We start from the raw sequence: 21,036 nt of genomic DNA on the forward strand, positions 1-21,036 counted from the left end.
AAGCTCAACATGTCCAAAACACAAAATTTTCAACCCTAACCATGCTGCAGGTCTTAAATTTCCTATTTCAGTGAACTGCCAAAACCAAAGATTTGGTTACCATCCACAAAAACATACTCATGTATATAAATACATATTTATGTATATAAAATGTGTTTGTGTGTGTGTGTAAATATATCTTTTATCAATCAACACTGACTTCCTCTCTTCTATTCCCACAAATTCTCTGGTTTCCGTTCCCTTAATATGACTCAAAACCATCAAAATCTCTCTTTCCCACGCACCTTAGTTTGGGCCACCACCATTTCCACTATGAGAACTGTAGTAGCCCTTTTACTGATTTATGTGTTTCTAATACTATCTTCCATCAAGTGTTTTTAAAACTTTATCAGAGTAATATTTCTAAAATGCAAATCTCAACAAATGTCACTTCTCTAGTTAGTGTCTTTTAACAGCACCCAATGTCCAGTCAGACAACCTGGCAGACAACGCCCTTTATTATCCTTTCTACTGCATAAAATAAAATCTCTCATTTGGCAGTCTCAAAGAGCCTCACTACCTCTTGTCAAACATTTGTGTTGTACTTTCCCATCTTAAAGATTGTGAATATACTATTCCATCTACCTCTCTTCCTAAATTCTCAGTTCTGACCTCACTTAGACCCATAAACCCTGAAAGAACTCATCATTAGTCCAATAAGTGGTCCCTCACCATATATGAAGGAATTATATAGCCCTTTAACACAACATTTATTTCATCATAATTTACCACAGTTTTACAGTAGTATCATCGGTTTCCCCCTGCTTATTAATATTAATAGAAGGACTGGGTCTTGCTCATGTTATATCCATGTTATATCTAGCAGAATGCCAGTCATATAAAAGGCTCTCATTAAATAAGGAAGAGAGTGAAAGACAAAACGCTGATCTAGCATTCAAATACTACATGAGGCCCCAAAGTAAATGCATAAAAATTAAAATAGGTTGACTTTTTACAATCAAACACAGATAATATATGAACTAAAAATAAGTAGCCTTTCTTTTACAGGCTGGAAAAAAGAAAACGTGAGTTCTAACCCTGGTTTTGGGAGTAGGCATACCTTGACCAAGAATATCTTGACCAAGAATAACAAAGATGAAAATAATTCAGCCAGTATCAGCTGAACACCTAGAATGTGTCAGGTTTTAGTCTAAGCACTATGTGAATCTGATCAGATAACAAATAACAACAATTTGTTATTGTTATATATAACAAATTTGTTATATAATATTCATAACAATTCTATGAGGTAGGAATTACTTGTGTATACATTTTAAAGATAAGAAAAATGAGGCACAAAGAGGCTAAGGACATTCCATAGTAACACAAAGTTAGTGTGTTACATAGTGACACACTAACATAGTTACATAGTGACATAGTTACAAAGTGACAAAGTCAGGCAGTCAGTTTCCAGACACCTGCTTGTAATTACTCTGAATGAGTGTTTACTTGCTTTTCCCATAAATTCTTAATTTGAAAAAAAAAAAAAAAAAGAGAGAAAGGTATGCCCGCACATGTGCACACACACACACATACCCACAAAGGCTAAACTATTTCTAAGGAAACATCCAGCTGTTATTTTTGTAAATTAAGTTTACTAACTTCAAATTTCAAATGGCATCTAATAAAATATGATTAGAGAAACAAGTGTGAGATCACTGTTTCTACATTTTATGTGATTTTACCTAGTGGTCACAACCCCTCTTAGTGTTTGGTTTTTAAATAGCTTTCATCATACAGAACTGCTTCTGATCTTCAAAATATCCTGAGGTAATCTTGTATTGCTCTTCACCCAATGTTCCCAATTGATGAACACAGAATGTCCTTCCACTTATATACGTTATTTTTAATTATTTCACCCCAGTTTTGTAGTTTTTAGTGGATAAACCTCTCACCCTCTGGGTTAAATTCACTGCTGGGTATTTTGTTCTTTAAGATGCTAATATAAACCGAATTGTTTTCTTTTGTTTTCTTTTGTGTGTGTGTGTATGTGTGTTTTTTTTTTTTTTTGGAAGAGTTTATTTGAGAGAGAGAGAAATCAGAAGGAGGGAGGGGTTGAGGGAGAAGCAGGGAGGCCAGATTTGGGGCTCAATCCGGACCCTGGGACCATGATCTGAGCTGAAGGCTAACACTTAACTGACTGAGCCACCCAGGCACCCCTGAAGTGCTTTCTTAATTTCTTTTTTGAATATTCATTGAGAGTATATAGAAACACAACTGACTTTTGTTTGTTGATCTTTTAACCTACCACTGTGCTGAACTCATTTATTAGCTCAAAAAATGGCTATTTTTTGACAAGGCACTGTAAGAAAAAGAAAGTTCAGCAATGAATTCACAAGAAAAATATAATTCATAAAAATCGAGTTATAGGTAACAGGAAAAGTTCAGAAATTTGAGGACTTGCAGGAATAACCACCTTCCCAACCCCAACTTATAAAAGAGAAAATGGAGGCCTTTGAAGCAACAAAGACCAGCTTAATTCAACCCTACAGCAATTAGTAAACTAGTATATGTTGGCCACACCCACTGTTGAAGATTCAATCAATTCAAATGTCTCCAAGCACAGACCCAATAAGGCTGTGACTGCCCTGTACATACCTTCATTTGGAACAGTTTGGAAAAAGGAGACCGCTGGAGTTTCTTCAACCCAGGTTTGATAAGTGAAGTTATTTTTAATCAGAAAAAGAGTAAGACACAGACAAATAAATAGGCTAATAAATATAGGGGTGAAAAGCATATAAAAAAGCATATTAAAGGTAGGCAATAGATCTATAAAATAACTGTGAGTGTGCCTTTGACAAATGGAACAGACTGTAATCAAACAGATAAGGAGCCAAAAGAACCATTACCCTGAACTGTCACTGTATGCTATCTAAAATGACCCATGCCAGGGTACTTGGGTGGCTCAGTTGGTTAAGCATCTGTTTTCAGCTCAGGTCTTGATCTCTGAGTCCTGGTATGGAGCCCCGAGTCGAGTTCTCTGCTCAGAGAAGAGTCTACCTCTCCCTCTGCCCTTCCTTCCTGCTCTTGTGCTCTCTCTCTCTCTCAAATAAATAAATATTTTTAAATAAAAAAATAAAATGACCCATGAATCCCAATTTTTTATAATAAAAAGCAGTCTGAGAAATAGTATAATCACCAATACTCCGATACAGCCAACAAAGATACTGAAAAATTTTAAATCTATATGATCATAAAGAACAATGGACTAGAAAACCTGTGCCTAAACCCTAAACAGAGAATTATGGTCAATCAAAGAGCAATCCTATCTGCATAATAGAAATCTTACTTAATCTGTCCACTGAGATTTTAGAATTGTTACATACTAATAATAGCTGTGCGTCTCTGATTCTTCATTCTTCCTACAAAGAGCATTTATAGTAAATACCTTTATATTGCCACCGTAGACCAAATATGTTGAAGGTAAACAACATATATTTTAGTTTCTAGTTCTTTAGGTCAAAGAGGCCTATATATCTGGACTTGATAATGTAGAGACGTCATTCCCTACCTATCATCTAAGCATCCTGGACTTTTGAACTTGAGGCCATAGCTGGTCAGAACTTTCAGATTTTCTCCTAAGGAGACAGGGTAAGTAAATTTGCCTGTAAGATGGAGGCTGGGAATATTTGGCAACCATAAGAGCCAACTGTGGTATAACTAGTGCTGCTAACCAAGTATTTCCTGCTTTCTCCCCTCCGGATTCATAGTAGGATCTCACTAGCTGGCCCCATTATGTTGAAGTGAAGTACAATGGATAAAAACTGAGAGTCAAAGTGCCATTTCCACTTCAGAATATTGAATTACTAGTAGCAAAAGACTGGGGTTCTTCTCAGTCTGCAATGATAACAGGTAATGTTCCACAAAGGAACTACTAGGGTAAGGACAACATAGCACCAATCCCCAAGACAACCCTCAGTGTATACGTAGCATGAGTAAGATCTAAATCTTTGTTGTCTGAAGCCAGAGAGTTTACGGTATAACCTGGCCCATCTTGGCCAATATATGCTTTCTGCTGTTTCACAGTTCTGTGACCTTAGTTTATCTCTGTGATTCCTCTGTCCATTTACAAAGTCATACACTTCATACCTCTGATGACTTAGTATTTCACCACCCAAAAGAATATAATTGTTGTATTAAACTTGTAAAATTGCCTGTGTATTTCCTCTCTCAAGCCATTTATTAAAATGACACTGAAAAAATTTAATAGAATTGACCCCAATCTCAGGGATGGGGTAGCATATTTATAAGTCTCCATTTAAATTCTACCCCTAACTCTGTTTTCCAAATTCTTAGTGTATTTTCTTCCCATAATATAAAAGAGCTCCCTTAAAAAAAGCTGGTTTTGGGGCTCCTGGGTGGCTGAATTGGTTAAGTGTCTGCCTCCAGTTCAGGTCATGACCTTGGGGCTCCTGGGCATTGGGGTCTCTGCTCAAAGGGGGGGGGGGGTCTGGTCCAAGCCTTACTTTCCCTCTGTGTGTGTGCTTGTTCTCTCTCTCTCAAATAAATAAATTCATAAATAAATGAATAAATCTTATTTTATTATCACCTACCAATTCCATGTTATTGAAAAGTATTTCTGAGAATATATACTTATAGAACACCTCCACAAATGTCCTTCAATTGCTTGTTCAATGTAAATAAGTGAATAATGTTTTTAACGTCTTCTAAGACATTAAATCAAGAAGAGAAACAAAAAATTCAAAAAGAAACCAGTGCCTATATGTGATGAAAAGTAACTCAAACATGAGTAAGTGCCTTCAAAAATTTAAATATTATTTATAAGTCTTAGACTCCTAAAACTCATTTCCCATGCCCTAATACACTCATAGTCATCTCTTTGCCTCTGTTATTTGTTGAATAATATTATAAGTGAGAAATTAACATAAGAATCATCATTAATTTGTGGGAGAGCCAGGCATTTTAGACCTTTAGCTCTATTTTTAGTCTTTTATAAATCTCCCAAGCTTTAACATTAAGTTTACACAAGCATATTTTTTTTTCTCCAAAATCCACCAGGGAAAGTAAATGGCACGAAACCGAATAAACAGTTATAGAGCTCTCAGGGGAGGAGAGTTAGAAGAAAAGTGTCAATATATAATGGATGTGCAATTTTATTACCTGAGTATTTAACAGCTCTTCACACTTGTGTGCTTGTTTCTCAATTGCAGAAATGTACTGTTTTTCAATAGCTTCTACTTGCTGCTTAACTGAAGACTGTAGTAGTGCCTAAAAACAAGCACAAAAAGTCATTTGGATCACAGAGTCTACTGTTGGCATAAGGACTTTTTTTTTTTGACAGTTTTACATATCTTAAATAGGATACTCTTCAGCATTACAAAACACACATGTGTGAATATTGAACACATTCATATATAAGCTACTTGAAGCTTTCAGTTTTAGGTTTTCCTATTGCCAACACTACAGCTTTTTGGCTCAGATGTTACTTCCACACACCTTCTCCTTAAAAAAGGCCAAGTCATAGAAAATGATAAAGAGGGTGAGTAGTTCTGTTAAATATAAATTCAGTTTACTGAAGACCACACAGGATGAGGAGTGTATGAAAGCTGCTGAAAAGAAAAAAAAAAAAGAAAGAAAGAAAGAAAAAAAAAACAGACATATTTCACTGGCTGACAAAACTCCACATCCTCTCGGCACACTGTAATGTCCCATGGGCCAAGCATGATCTTCAAGACCACAAGTCAAGTAAAAGCAGATGGAAACTCTGAGCAATTTCATACATAAAAGAACTGCCCCCCAGGAAGTTCACGCCCCTAATATAAAAAGGTAGAAGTCAAAGTGTGGAAGTCAGAATCTCAAGGCAGTATTCATAAAAAGTAATAAAACTTGGGAGACTGGACAAACTGAAATGGGTAGTGTAAATGCTGGGACCTGAGTCAGTTAAATATAAGGACATTAACACTGTTCTAAGGGAAGCCAAATCAGCATTTGAAGATGTTCCACCCACGCACTTCCTTATTGGAAATGCTTAGAACATTATCATCTTTTTTCTCTCCTTTTTATTAAAGCATTATATGTTATACTTAACATGTTCCCAATATTATATTACATGCTATTTATAAATCCTAAATCATTCTAAAATATGTACTCAACCATATACATAAGAATTCTTTAGCAAACATTCTATTTTTGAAGGTCTATCTGGATAATAAACTACTCATAATCAAAATAGTAAGTTGAAACAGACACATGTCTTATAGAAAACAGACCTTTGGCACATGCACCAAGAAAAGAAAAATAAGCCAAATCTCTTAAATAATCTCTGTTTGAAAATAGATTTACTTGGTTGGAAACAACATGCATTAAGGAACTAAATAAATATGCACATATTTTTAAAAACTGAGACAAAAATATTTTTTTAAACCTCCGGACAAGTCTCAAATTTTCAGATAATTAACCTTGTTTTGCAAATGTTAAACTGTCTGATGATGCTACCACTCCTATAATTCAATAGTTGTCACTCTGAAGTTGCATAATTACTAGCCAATTAGTAAAGGAAAACAAAACTCTGAGCAAAATTTTTAACTAAAATTTAAAGAAGTGCTTAATAGAACTGCCTCAGTCCTTCATTTACACATTATATATCCTCTAAAGATTCCATAACTGTTGGCAAATTGAATTTAAATAAAATAAAATATAAAAAATAAAAATAATAATAAAGATTCTACAATGATTAATTTATATAAGGCTTCAAAATTTAACTTCTTAAACCATGGCTAGCTAATGTAAAATTATAATTTAACTTTGGCAACATATACTGTTTGTTGGACCTTGGAAAATTTAAAGAACATCATAGTTATAGATAATTCTTGGGTATATTCACAACATCTTCGGTAGATAGAAAAAATGCCATTCTTTTTTTGGGACTTGGATATGACAAAATTGTTTTGCTTAATGGAAAGGACTTTTCACTTCCCTATTGGCCATGGTTTCAAATAATCGCACAGTTTAAATACCCAGCTTTAGTAGATTATATAGATTTCCAGTAGATTATATCCTTTGGAGGAACAGGTGACTTAATGAACTAAAACTTTTTCTCATCATAATTAAGAAACACAATGGAAGGGTGTCTGGGTGCTCAGTTGTTAAGCTTCCAGCTCTTGGTTTCTGCTCAGGTCATGAACTCAGGGTGGTAAGATCAAGCCTCTGTGTTGAGCCCTGCACTCAGAGCTGAGTCCGTGTGAGATTCTCTCCCTTCCCCTCCCCCTCTTCCCCTCTCCCTATTTGCACGTGTGCTCTCAATCTCTCTAAAATAAATAAAATCTTAAAAAAAAAGAAACACAATGGAATGATATTTTTTCCTAGTGATTGATTTGTATACCATATACTCAATTTCTTCCAAACTTCAAGAAGATAAGCACTATAGAATAATGAGTCAACAGTCAAAGCTGTGGTTATGGAACATGGTGAAAAGCTATGCAGAAGTAACCAGCCTTCTTATAGTTCAAACCTCTCATCTTGGCACCACTCAGATGAGAGTTACTTAAATCCACCCATCTACAAAAGGGACATGAAGGTAGGTACTAAGAATACAAAGATTAAAAAAAAAAAGTCTTTCCTCATTGAGTTCAGTCTGTTGTTGAAGAGAAACATTCTCTAGATAACCACATACCCTAGGTATATGCAAGGTATGTATCAAAGAAAATATGCCCGAAGTCTGCCTGTAAGGCTCACTGTTATATGTAAAGAATATTAAATAGGTAAGAATAGCTGGAGTTAAGAGTAGAGGCAGGATGGTACTAAAACAAGCACATGTCAAATATTTAAAAAACCTTGTATGCAGTACCAAGATTGTTTAAAATGTAGCCTACTACTATTGAACATTGCAATATTAGTGTCACAGTCGAAATAAAAGAGGTAACTTCCCAACACTTTCTTTAGAACTACAGTATTAATCATTATGGACACACTACAAACACAAATTGATACTAGCCACTACTTTTACAGTGATTTCTATCATTATAAAACTGGATACTTATTTTCCAATGTAATATACCACAATAATTGCCTTTAAAACTTTCTTGTGTATTTTAAGTATAAAGATGAACGTTAATTTTAAAATTTCCCTGCAATTTATTTTTTCCTCTGTAATTATGTCTACAAATATCAAAGATACAAGAAACAACACTAAAAGAAGTACCTGAAATAATTTTTCCTTTACAAACAATTTTGAACTACCCTCAACAAATATAAAAAGCATTAAGTCCATCATAGTATGTAGAGGCAGAAAAACAAAGATGTATACAAACATCCTATAATGAAAAATGCTATTAAAGGCAGGGAAAATTTTATTAATTTTTAACACATTTAGGTTTTAGCCTCAGTTCTATCAGGTATAGTCTGTGTCAGCCCAGGGGATTTAACTCACTGAGCTTAGGAAAACTAATGACCATACTTCTTTTAAAAGAATTTGAAATACGCAAACAAGATTGTAGGTTTAACTTGCTCATCTTTGTGTATCATACACAGCTTTCTACAAAGTTCCTTGTACACACCAGACACAGGCAATAGCTGTTTGATGAACGATGATTCTTGGATTAAGATTAGTATTTTTAAAAATCACTAAATTCTACCCCTGAAACTAATATTACACTATATTGTAACTAACTAGAATTTAAATAAAATCCTGAAAGAAAAAAAAAAAAGATCATAGTATGAATAGCACCAATACTCATCGGAAAGCTCACTAAGCTTCAAAGTATAATTACAAAGTCCATTTATTAAATTTGCTGCTAAGTACATTTAATCTCTACCAGGGATTTCAACTTTTTAAGTTATTATTTTAGACTAGAAATGTCCATCCTTTCTATCCCATAGGGCAAATTTTGAATGAATTAAGTGTGTAAAGGACTACAGATTCTTTGGAAGGTAAAGTATGTTATAAATTCTACAATTACTAGATTCACAGAAAACAAATATACGAAGTCAAAACTACCACACCCTATTATTCATAAGCAGTACTATATTTATATAGTATGCTATATATATATATAGTAAAGATTTTATTTATTCACGAGACACACACACAGAGAAAGAGACAGAGAGAGAGAGAGAGAGAGAGAGAGAGAGAGGGAGAAAGAAACACACAGGCAGAGGGAGAAGCAGGCTCCCTGCAAGGAGCCTGATGTGGGGACTCTGGGATCACGCCGTGAGCCCAAGGCAGACGCTCAACCACTGAGCCACTCAGGTGTCCCAGATATATTTTTAATGGAATTAAACGTATGCTGGAATTTAAAAGAACTATAGCCTAAATAGTCTGCTACAATCTAAACGAGAGTCCACTGTCTCAAGAAATCCAGTTTTTCTTCTCCTTTGAAATAGCCCAATTCTTATAGATTTGATCCAGCCTCATCAAATTAAACAACTTGCCCAGATTTGCAAAGCAGATGTGTCTAAAGAACCAGATGGTCTTCAAAACATTAATATCATGTTGGTATTTAGCATGTAACCTCAAAGAACATGTTGTAGCTTATTTTAAGTAACAATAATTAGAGGATTTTTAAAAGCCACCCCCCAAATTTTCTGTATCAATCTTCTGACTCATACTGTACAAATGGAGAAAGGTATACAGCTGTGGAGCAAGCTATAAGCAAGGCATAGAATAAATAGCCCCTCTAAAATTTAAGCCCAAGAAGAATAAGAATCTTTAATTCACTGTTGTACCTACCCAAAACATCTGCAATCGTACCTAACACACAGAAGACATTAAACAAACAAATATTTGTTGAATGGACTGAGGAAACCAACCATGATTTTGGCATGTCCAAGCCTGATTATTTGTCTTTTCATAGAGAAACTATGAAGTCTTTGATGTTAATGATGTCCGTAATTATATTCTTAGTTCAGCTTTTTGACTACAGTAGTACAAATTGATTGTTGTAAAGGGTCATTCAAAATCAAGCATAATTTTACCTTTCTTGAAAAACTACCAGTTTGCATTTCAAAAATTTATTTCAGATCTTTTCCAATTTTTAATTAAAATAAAATAAGCAAAACTAAAACGTATCTGCAAAATGAGTAAGTTAAAACACTGAATGGATACTCTCACTTTTTTTTCTATTGAAGTGCTCTTTTTAAGCAAAATATTACTTTAAATTTTACAAGGCTGTTAAACTATTAACATGTCTTATAATACAACCCCAACTTCTCTAACATACTGCAAGCAAGTTTGTTATTCAAAAGGAAGAGTCTCCTTGACTGAGACTGAGACATTTGGAAAAATGAATCTCAGTCATTTCACCAACTAATTCATCCATCTTTTTTTCCATGAACTCTACATCCCTGTTTCTCAGATAAAGAAACAGACACTGAGCTTAAGAAACATGCCCCCCCCCCAAAAAAAGAAACATGCCCCAATACACATGAAAAAACTTAGTGAAGCAAAGAACTGAATTCAGATTCACCCACTTTGTTCTTGGTTTGTTTTAGCTGTTCTAACCCAATAAAGCAGATTTCTCTTCATGAACTAAGGACTTATTTAATTTTTAGAGCCACTTAATTATTTGTTCATTCTTCATTTATTCAACTAATATTTACTGAATGCATGTTTTATTCTAGACACTGCTGTAGGTGCTGGGGATACCAGAGTGAACAAAACAGACGTGACCCAGACTGTCCGGAACTTACTTTATTGGCAAGGGGATAAAGCGAGCGGGGAGAACAAGGAAGATTGGAATGTAGACAGCAAACCATTTCCGATGGCATTACAGGCTGTAAAGAAAATAAAGCAGGATAAAAAGAGAAAAAATGGAAAAGAAAATTTTTGAGAAAGGATAGTCAAGAAGAGCTCTATGGAGATCCACATATAGAGCAAAGATGTCACAAAGTGAACAAAAATTCAGCCATTCTTCCCCAAATGTCTGGGGGAAGAACATTTCCATCAAAGAAAAGAGTGCAAAGTCCAAGGGTAGGATTAAGGCTGATGAGTTCAAGAACTAGCAAAAAGGCCAGTGTGGATTATATGAACTAGAAAATTCTACCAGATGCTATAGCTATACTATAGCAGGCTTCTTTTTATCCTTACTCAGGTCAAAATTCTTGCCCCGGGACTTGTGTTCTTATTGATCCCTACGCCTGAAAGGTGATTCAGAGTTCAGAAAAGTGGGTAGAGGACCAGAATCAAGGAGAACCATGAAAAGGCATTTTAATTCTATTCTAACTTCAGTGAAAAACCTCTAAAGGATTTAAACAAGGAAGTATCTATAATCTAATTTTTAAAATATCTTTGAACAGCACTGCAAAGTACCAAAAGCACTCAAATGCTTTCAAAGCTTTCTCCTGGACAATTTGTGAAAAATAAAAATATGAAGATTGATCTATCTGGGTTACTCATATACAAGGAACTTAAGAACCTATAACTGTACCAGCATAAACATGGTTTTTATTCAGTAAAAGTAAGAGTAATATAATTTTCCAGGGGTTAATCCTGTCAAGAACAAGCTAAGTGTTTTTCATATCCTCACAAAAAGTGCCATAGATATATTACAAATATATCTGGCAAGTAATACTTGAATTTCATCTGGACATTCTATTAGCATACAGTTCTTCTACAATACTTAACTTTCCCTATTTTATAAATTAACTGACAACAAAGACTGTAAAAATTAACATAGTGCTCAAATGATGGCAGCTGACTAGATTTGGCTCGAAATATTGAGCCTGGTTTCCAAATTGTCTTAATGTTCAATGACTCTTGACTAATCAAAAATACCTCTTGCCAATTTTAGGGTCTAAGACACCAATCTCTAGCTTTGATGGCTTGTAGTGTAAAAAAAAAAAAAAAAAAAAACGATACTCTGATGTAGGTCATATAAACCGATATTATATATTTATATGTGTGTGTGTGTGTGTGTGTGTGTGTGTGTGTGTATATTTAAAGGCCTCTGATCAGTGAGCTAGTAATCTGGTTAAGGTATTAGAAGAGAATATTAGAAGAGATGGATGTATAGAAAAGAATATGGATGTATTAGAAGAGAATATTAGGCTCTCTCTTAAAACAATATTTAGACATTTTAGCAAATTTTGTTGGGATACAAAAATAAATAATGTGATTAAAATCTATCTTTGAGAGGTGATTTATTTTTTTATTTTTTTATATAAATTTATTTTTTATTGGTGTTCAATTTGCCAACATATAGAATAACACCCAGTGCTCATCCCATCAAGTGCCCCCTCAGTGCCCATCACCGAGTCACCCCCACCCCCTGCCCACCTCCCCTTCCACCCCCCCTAGTTCGTTTCCCAGAGTTAGGAGTCTTGAGAGGTGATTTAAAAGTGCAATGTAAAAAGGACTAAGGAGTATAACTCTCTAGAAGAAAGACTTTGATCTGGATTTAAGGCTTTCATTTACTCAAAACTGGTTCCAAATTCAAGTTTAGGTTCATGGTCTCCTGCTACCCAGGCTGGCATAAGTTAGGCCCTGTGAATTCAACCTTCGGGGAGAATGACTGTTCATGTTTCTCCAAAGTATGTCTGAGGAGTGATAGTGACGGATTTAGTCACACTTCTTTTTAGACAAGAGTACAGAAACTACTCCCTAAAATTATGGGAAAAAAATGGTTTAAAAAACAAAAGATTTCTCTCTTTCTTTTCCTTCAGTTAAAAAAGGAAAATTAACAAGGTCACACTGAGGCTATTAAAAATTTATCCTGTTGTAGATCTCAAGTGTTTGGGATTGCAGTGATCATCAGGTTTTTCTATGTATTAGAATTACAGTACTATGTATTTGAATTACTATACAATTCAAAAAGAAAAATGTTAAATTATGGGTGTAGATCTAAACATGGAAATTCAATATAGTCTAGCCATGTTATAAAGTGCTGGGGAGGCTGTCAAAGCCAAAGAAAATCTTCAGGACAGAGGGAATCATTCCTGTTGGCCTTGTTGTTAAGGGATTCTAGTAACATAAGAGTTCTTACCTCAAACACCACAGAAGTCTCCCAGGGAAATTTCTTTTGTGCCATGGACAACACATTAAAATTAAGAAGTTTCTAAAATTAAGTACAGCACAGAGGCTCTGCATGTCTGCCTCTAGACACTTTAAACTTCTGAAAAGCTGCCACATGGATATGCCACATGGATATGCCACAATATTGTTCCTTGTGACTTGAGTAAGAGCTACAGTTTCAGAAATGAAAGTAAGAAAGAAAGAGGGAGAGAAAAGGAAAAAAGAATTGTGACTAAAACAACAAAGCACCTGGTTACACTAAAGAACTATGCATCTCATTTTCTGAGATATCAGAGACCATGGAAAAAAAAGGATCTCATCTAAATGTCAGAAATATTTGGCTTAAATATACATTTATTGATGTTCCAGGGAGGCAGTATAACTTGAAGAGTCCTGAATCAAGGTTTGAGTGACCTGGCTTTTCTTTTCTTTTCAAGATTATTATTTATTTATTTATTTATTTATCTATTTGTTTGTTTGTTTGTTTATTCGTTCATTCATTCATTCATTCATGAGAGACACAGAGAGAGAGGCAGAGACATAGGCAGGGGGAGAAGCAGGCTCCCTCTGGGGAGCCTGATGCCAGATTCATCCCTGAACCCAGGGATCACGGCCTGAGCCGAAGGCAGATGTTCAACCTCTGAGCCACTCAGGTGACCTGGTTTTTCTAGAAAACTCCTCCTCTCCTTATATGTGTTTGATAAAAGCACTGTGTTTCTCTATGTCTCAGATTCCTTATCTTTTTTTTAAGATTTTATTTTTTTATTCATGACAGACAGAGAGAGAGAGAGAGAGAGAGAGAGAGAGAGAGGCAGAGACATAGGCAGGGGGAGAAGCAGGCTCCATGCAGGGAGCCCGACATGGGACTGGATCCCGGGTCTCCAGAATCAGGCCCTGGACTGAAGGCGGCGCTAAACCTCTGAGCCACACAGGCTGCTCAATTCCTTATCTTATAAATAGAGAGAACAATAGTGTTTTTTCTGTCAATGACAAAGGGGTTCTATGAAATTATGACTGTTAATTTAATTCTTAATATTGATACTTCAAAATAGGATTGTTCTACCAGTTGCTGATATCTGAGAACTAAATTCCTCACTTTTTCATCATAAATAAAACTGATGCTATGTGGATTTAAGATAGGATCATTTTTTAAATACTAGATTTAAGATAATTAAAGTGAAGAATTTTCCTCCAAACTAATCAAGATTCATCATTAGCCAAATATAGACCTCAAAGATTAGAAAAGAATGTTTTTTCCCTCTATAAAGATAACAACATGGAGCAAGATTAGAGGTTTCATTTAAGACCAATTTTATGAGAGGACTATTGACAGGGATTAAATTTTGTCTTTTTGTTTTCTTTTGATCATTAAAAAGAATGATGATAAGGTAAGATACTTGAACTGGGTTCTTTTCCAGTTAAAAGTTAGCTGTATATTACAGAAGTGATAATATTTGAGGTGATGCATAAAATATTTCAAATCTGCCAGACTGGGCACCAAACAATCAGAAGTGCCATCCCCAGTAACAGAACAGGTGCAAAGGCCTCCTGCAATGCCAAGCTCCAGGTCGATTGTATACTGTTAAGGGAGAAGCCCCAGATGAATGGACAAAATCATTAAAATGTTTCAAAAGAATTGTTAATATCTAACTGGTATAGAAGTATTTCACTATTAGAAAATGGCACAAAGTGGTGCTTGCTGGCTGAACATTAGCCTGTATTAGGTTGTTACTGTGGACTAATTACTAAAAACATTTGGTTACATGAATATCCTGCTACACTGAAAACAGAATAACCCTTGAACTTGGTGCTTCCATATCTTTTGAATTTTATATTGCAAGTATGTTACCTTGTCACAAAAAATAAGATATTTTGAAAATAATAGGGTAAATTCTTCTTTGGCCTAATCATTTATCCTTGGTATAAAATCTATATTCTAATATATCAAGTATCCCCAAAGCTGAATAACATGAATTTAAAGATAAAAATCGAAACCAAAAATTATGATGCTGCGTTGCACACTAATTACAAATGTCACAAACATCTTAATGTACTACTCTCCCACATTTCACTGGTTATTACATCTCTGCTTTCCTTCCTCAGAGCCTGTGTTTTATAATTCAGAGGAAATAATACAACTAACCATTCCTCTCTTACATCCTTTTAAATAGGTAAAAGATTTAAAAAATTAAAGTAGCCTTTTGTGTACATATCCTCATTTGGACTTAGAAAATTAAATGAGTATAAGAATAACTTTCATCAGTTTATCTTTTCTGCCTCTAAGAACTATAGGATGCAGTCTTTCACTAATTGGAATATTGGTGGCCAAAAAAAAAAAAAAAGAATAAAAAATAAATCTATAACATACACACACATCAATTTTCCCCCCCTCAGGTCTAATTACATAACACTCTTCAGGCACTAAAACTGAAATGCCTGAATCCAGATATATCTTGATGGCGATTCAGTTCATTGGAATAAGGAGAGATAACTGGGCACCTGGGTGGCTCAGTATTTGAGCGTCTGCCTTTGACTCAGGTCATGATTCCAGAGACCTGGGATCAAGTCCCACATCAGGCTGCCTTCAGGGAGCCTGCTTCTTCCTTTGCCTGTGCTGCCTCTCTCTCTCTCTCTCTCTCTCTCTCTCTCTCATGAATGAATAATTTTTAAAAAAATAACCACGTAACTGATACACATTAACCAGAATAATTACAGAAATGATACTCTTTACAGATATCACTATATAATTATTCTTCCAGCATTATTATTAGATGTAGAAACCTGCTGAGGAAGCTTGGATAAAAGGAAGACTTGAAAAAAACTTGCAATCCCATGAGGACAGGTCAAGCTTCAATCAGGTCAATGTGGAAAGATGATATTAACTCTGGATAGAAGGTGCTCATTATAGAGTACCCTGGATTTTTGTGATAATAAACAAAAATCTATAAGTAATCAACAACACTCAGGTAGGTAGGCCTGATATTGATAAAGGTTTCAAATCTGATCAACATTAGTTACAAATATTAACCTTATGTAATATAAAAAATTAACCTATGGCATTCTAGAGGATTCCTGAAGGTAAGCCAAAAATAACCAATGGGGAAAAAGCAGGTCTTACATGTCTTAAGAAACAATTAACTATATAAATCCTACTCATTTAGTTTTTTTTTTTTTTTAATCTTTGGAGGTATTTTTCAAGATCTACTCTGAAGCAAAAACTTGCAATTTGCATCCTCAACACAGTATGAAGTATTTCTCTTTTCATTCCTTAGACTCTCGGGCTGATATACCAGTCACAGTATAAAAAAGAAACTTTAAATCTATATTAGAACAACTTCTTTTGCAAGATTTCCAAGGCCTTTTGGTTTTGGCCTGGTTGGAAAAACCACAAGAATAGCCTTGCATGCAAAATTCTGGCTCAGCCCAAGAAACTCAGAGGCACACAAGAACTATTCTCAACTACCAAACTTTCTCAATCCTCTGCTGAGGTTAAGTTTGGTGGGAGGGATAAGAATGGACAAGCCAAGTCGTTAGTTCCAAACCAATCACTAGTATCTAGCATGCTATTAGGCCAAAGTCTATTGGCAAAAGCAAACATCCGTATTTGTCCAGGAAAAATCTGATCATACGATAAAAGCTGGAATTTATGAGAATCCTTGTTCAATCAAATAACTGAAACTATAAATTTATTTCATACCTTCGGGTTAACAAAATAATGGAATCCAAGAAAATATATATGATGGGTCTCCCACACCTTAATACTTGTTTCTCCCCTCTCTGCATTAAAAGTTAGCAATCTTTAATCAAGGGTAAATATCAAAAGAAGAGAAAACAAAGTTGTTCCCCCCTCCTTGGAGCAGAACTTTATACAATACAAGTAATTCTACACCCTGGGAAAAACTGGTCTCCTAAATGTAATATGCTCTCCCTTATAAAATAGTACAAACAACTCAAGAGTTCAAATAAAATACTAGCAAGTAGATGCTTTTGAAAAACGGAATACAGCAGGCATGTGATACTCCACCCTGGCATTTAACATATGGTGCACTGCTAAAATTCAAAGCAATCCTTACCAAAAGGTATTTCAGCCATACCTAAACTTTAAAGAAAATGCAGAAGATCAACACTCAATAAAACCAAGATTGGTTAAGATGGGAAATAAAAATATCAAGAATTTTAATCAAGATAATTTCAGAAAAATTTAAGTTTATGTAGAATTTTATATCATTTTCCACTATGAATAGCAAAAAATTCATGTGCCTTATACATTAAAACTCTGGTGTATCTGATTCCATACTCTCATACTTAACCATAACAAAAAGAGGAAACAAATATATCAGGAAATTCTCTTTGTGAGATGTTCTTAGACTAGAGAATACTACTCTACTCATTCTTATTTTCTCATGAAAATAGTCAAGACAATAGTTATAAGCACTATTCAGGTGTCAAGCACTCTTTGGGTTTTAGCATGTGGTTTGTAATACACAGAATTAAAGATCACCACATCAGTCAAGCTTCAGAAACAAAGACTGTAAAAGAGGAATGGGTGTATGTGGCCAAATGTCTAGTTTAGTGGAGATATCCTGAGATGTATAGATATCCATAAGGATATCTGCAAGGATGAGTTTTGTAAATCTACTTTGTTTGGCCAAATGTGCGCACACAAAATCCCAGAGGGGAACAAAGGTCTAAATGTTGAGAAGTCTGTAAACAAAACTTTCCTAGTTTTAAGATGAATGTGCTGACCAGGAACTAAATTTCATATCACCCAAAAACTGACACAGAGAATGATTAGATCAGGTATCCCCAAAGGCCAAGACATAATACACCTTAAATCAGTATAGTTATAATTTAATTGGTGTTTGCATTTAAAAAATAATAGTGAAAGGGAATATAAAGGAAGGGAGAAGAAATGTTGGGAAATATCAGGAAGGGAGACAGAACATAAAGACTCCTAACTCGGGGAAACGAACTAGGGGTGGTGGAAGGGGGGAGGAGGGCGGGTGTTGGAGGGGAATGGGTGACGGGCACTGAGGTGGACACTTGACGGGATGAGCACTGGGTGTTTTTCTGTATGTTGGTAAATTGAACACCAATAAAAATTAATTAAAAAATAAATAAATAAATAAATAAATAAATATTAAATCAAACTGCATTTTTTTGCCTTTTTCAGGCTATTCTATTCACCATTTTTTGCTAATCTGTCAACAATGTCAAAATTCAATAAATTTCAATACTTCTCATATTTGCTATGATTTGAAAAATATTTAAATTCTTTACATTTAAACAACAGAGTAGAACTTAATTTTAAAAATACACAAGTTGTGACAGAACCAAGAAAGTAATTTGTAAATGTAACTTCAGGATGAAACTAAAAACTCTGTATGGAAATGTTTCAAAGGGAAAACTTTCTAACTGCTCTACCTTAAAGCAAAGACCACACACACACACACACACACACACACACACACACGGGGGGGGGGGGGGGCGGCGGCAGAGTCTGTTGTCACTGTATACAGTAGCAAAACAAAAATGTTAACCAAGAAATATGTTTGTATCTTCTTTCTGTCAAATTGGAATTTTTAATGAACTAGGCTCAAAGTAAGATAAAATAAAAACAACATGTTGAACTTAATTTCTTGAGCACTTTCCACTCACTGTAACAGCATGTTAGCAATAGTTCCAGCTTTGAACTTCAGCACACTGAGTCAACTACAACTTCCTTTGGAAAATTCTCCCCCAAAAGTTATTTAGGATAAAAAGAAAATTCATTTTAAGAATGTATCAGAATCTAAAATAGCATTAGCTCAAGCATTTAAATACAGTGCATTAACTGAATAGATGTATAATGAGATACTTCTGAAAAGAGAAGCAAGCAACAAACACATCTGTGGAGATGTGTGGAAAGGTGGAAAGAGTAAGATATTTTCTCTTTAAAAGATATTTTTTTCCCTTAAGTTACAGAATTACATGTTTTAGCAAAAATACCTATATTTTTTCCATGTAACTTTCTGTGATTGTCCCTCTCTGCTATTATTCCAATCCTCCAGTATAAAGAAAATTTTTTCTTAATTGTGATCACTAATTCCACATTGGGAAAAACAGCACATGAGTTTTTAAAACAAAGAGGAATAAATTTGTTTTTTGGTTACAGCTAAAACTTTTGCTCTTTTTTTAACTTTTAAAAACAAAGAGCAGTCCATCCTGCAGTCATTTACATTCTGTTAAAGTATCGCTCATCTTTCTTGTACTAAAGAATTTCCTAGTGATTACAATGGTAAACACAACCTGGACAGGTAAAATATTATATGACAAATGGAGACATAATGGCAACAGGCCAAAAGAGAATATTTTGATAGGCAAATATCTACAAAGGGATAAGACAATGATTAACTCACCCCCACTGGGGTAGTAGAATGACTTTTAAAATTTAAAGAAAATACAGGTACTTAGATCCATCAACAACAAACGATTTAGAATTTTTAGAGAGAAAATCTGCCTTGGCAGATGCAATTTAAAAAATCATGACAGGCTGCCTGGGTGGCTCAGTTGGTTAAGCATCTGCCTTCAGCTCAGGTCATGATCCCAGGGGGATTACACCCCACATTGGACTCCCGGCTTAAGACTCTCTCCCTCACTTATGTATACCCTCTCTCTCTCTCAAATAAATAAAATCTTTAAAAAAAAAAAAAAAGGAAAAAGGAAAGCATCATGAGTAATTTATTATGTGCTGCAAAGGGTTAAGAAATCCTGATCAGTGACAACTGTTAAGGGCCCTCTTAAGCAAAAAACATCACAGTAATAAAATTACTCGTTATCTTAAAAAAATTAAGATCATCTACATCATGGATAATAATCCTTGGTAAATAAAACTATAGACATAAAAGAATTGTTAAGTTGTTAAGTCTGAGCCAGTGCATATAATGAAGAGTGACAATTTCAAGACAAAAGCCCAATTAAACAAGTAAAGGAAAATTCTTGTGTAAACAATCTTAGATGTGGCATACTCCTATGGAAAGCCTTCCAAGATCTACATTTACTTTACTGTTGTTAATTATCAGGATAAAAGATTCTTAAAATCATGACATGGAAGAAAAAGTAAACAAAATTAAGTAAACATTATGGGAAAAGTTGGCATATACAGCACATTAGCTTAATTTTAGCTTTGTTTTCTTCTGTACTTTAACACAATTTCACATGTCCTTTTCATCAATCTGGAGCAAGCTATTTATTTTGTAAATGAACAGAAGAATGCTGGCTTTTTAACAGGAGCCGAGGATGAATGGTTGGTCCACAATCTCTTTCCCTAAGTGGATATTTCTAAAAAAAAAAAAAAAACTGAAAAAAGAATTCACATTGTATCATTTTGAAAAGTAAACTAATTACTAATCTGCTGTAAAATAATGACAATGCACTAAAACTGCTATGCTAGAAAATCGGCATAACGATAACTACAACTAATATTTACTAATAGCATTATTATCAGCCAAGCAATCAATGTTACCTCATTGGATCCTCACAATGTTCTTATGAATGGGTTCTATGGTTTATTCTCTCATTTATTCAATAGGAAGTTAAAATTTGTATGTAAGAAACTGCCCAAGGTCAACTGTTAGTAAGTACCAGAGCTGGAGCTTTGATCAAGGTCTGTCTGACTTCAAAATAATCAATTAGCTCTACTAACAGAAGTACTTGGCAGTCCCAACATAGAAATTTTTGCAGAAAAAAAAAAGAAATTTTTGCAGAAATGCAATACTTTTATAAGAACTCAAAAATTAAAAATATATAAATTATTATATATCATTATTAAAGGTAGAAAAAGATAAAATATGAGTACATAATACATAATAATAGTACAAAATAACTTTGGCTCTCAAAATTGTTTAAATATGCTATTGGGTTGTATGTTTTCTTTACCCAGTTCCTGCAGTAGATGATTTGAGGTTTGTATGAATAAGAAGTCACAAAAAGAACTGAATTTCAATTTGATATGGTCAGCTAATCCATTAAATACAAGTATACCTTGTCTT

At 34.5% G+C, this 21,036-nt stretch overlaps 1 protein-coding gene across 3 annotated transcripts in view; it reads right to left on the bottom strand.

Annotated features, from left to right (window-relative positions):
- Nucleotides 1-21,036, bottom strand: part of CCDC91 (coiled-coil domain containing 91) — a 326,884-nt gene that overhangs the window by 124,283 nt on the left and 181,565 nt on the right. For all 3 annotated transcript variants that reach the window (XM_072765661.1, XM_072765662.1, XM_072765663.1), the window contains exon 8: nt 5,161-5,268. In XM_072765661.1, coding sequence (XP_072621762.1) covers nt 5,161-5,268 — 108 coding nt within the window. The remainder of the gene's footprint in view (nt 1-5,160; nt 5,269-21,036) is intronic.

The sequence above is a fragment of the Vulpes vulpes genome, chromosome 8 (genome assembly GCF_048418805.1).
Source record: "Vulpes vulpes isolate BD-2025 chromosome 8, VulVul3, whole genome shotgun sequence".
Lineage (NCBI taxonomy): Eukaryota > Metazoa > Chordata > Mammalia > Carnivora > Canidae > Vulpes > Vulpes vulpes.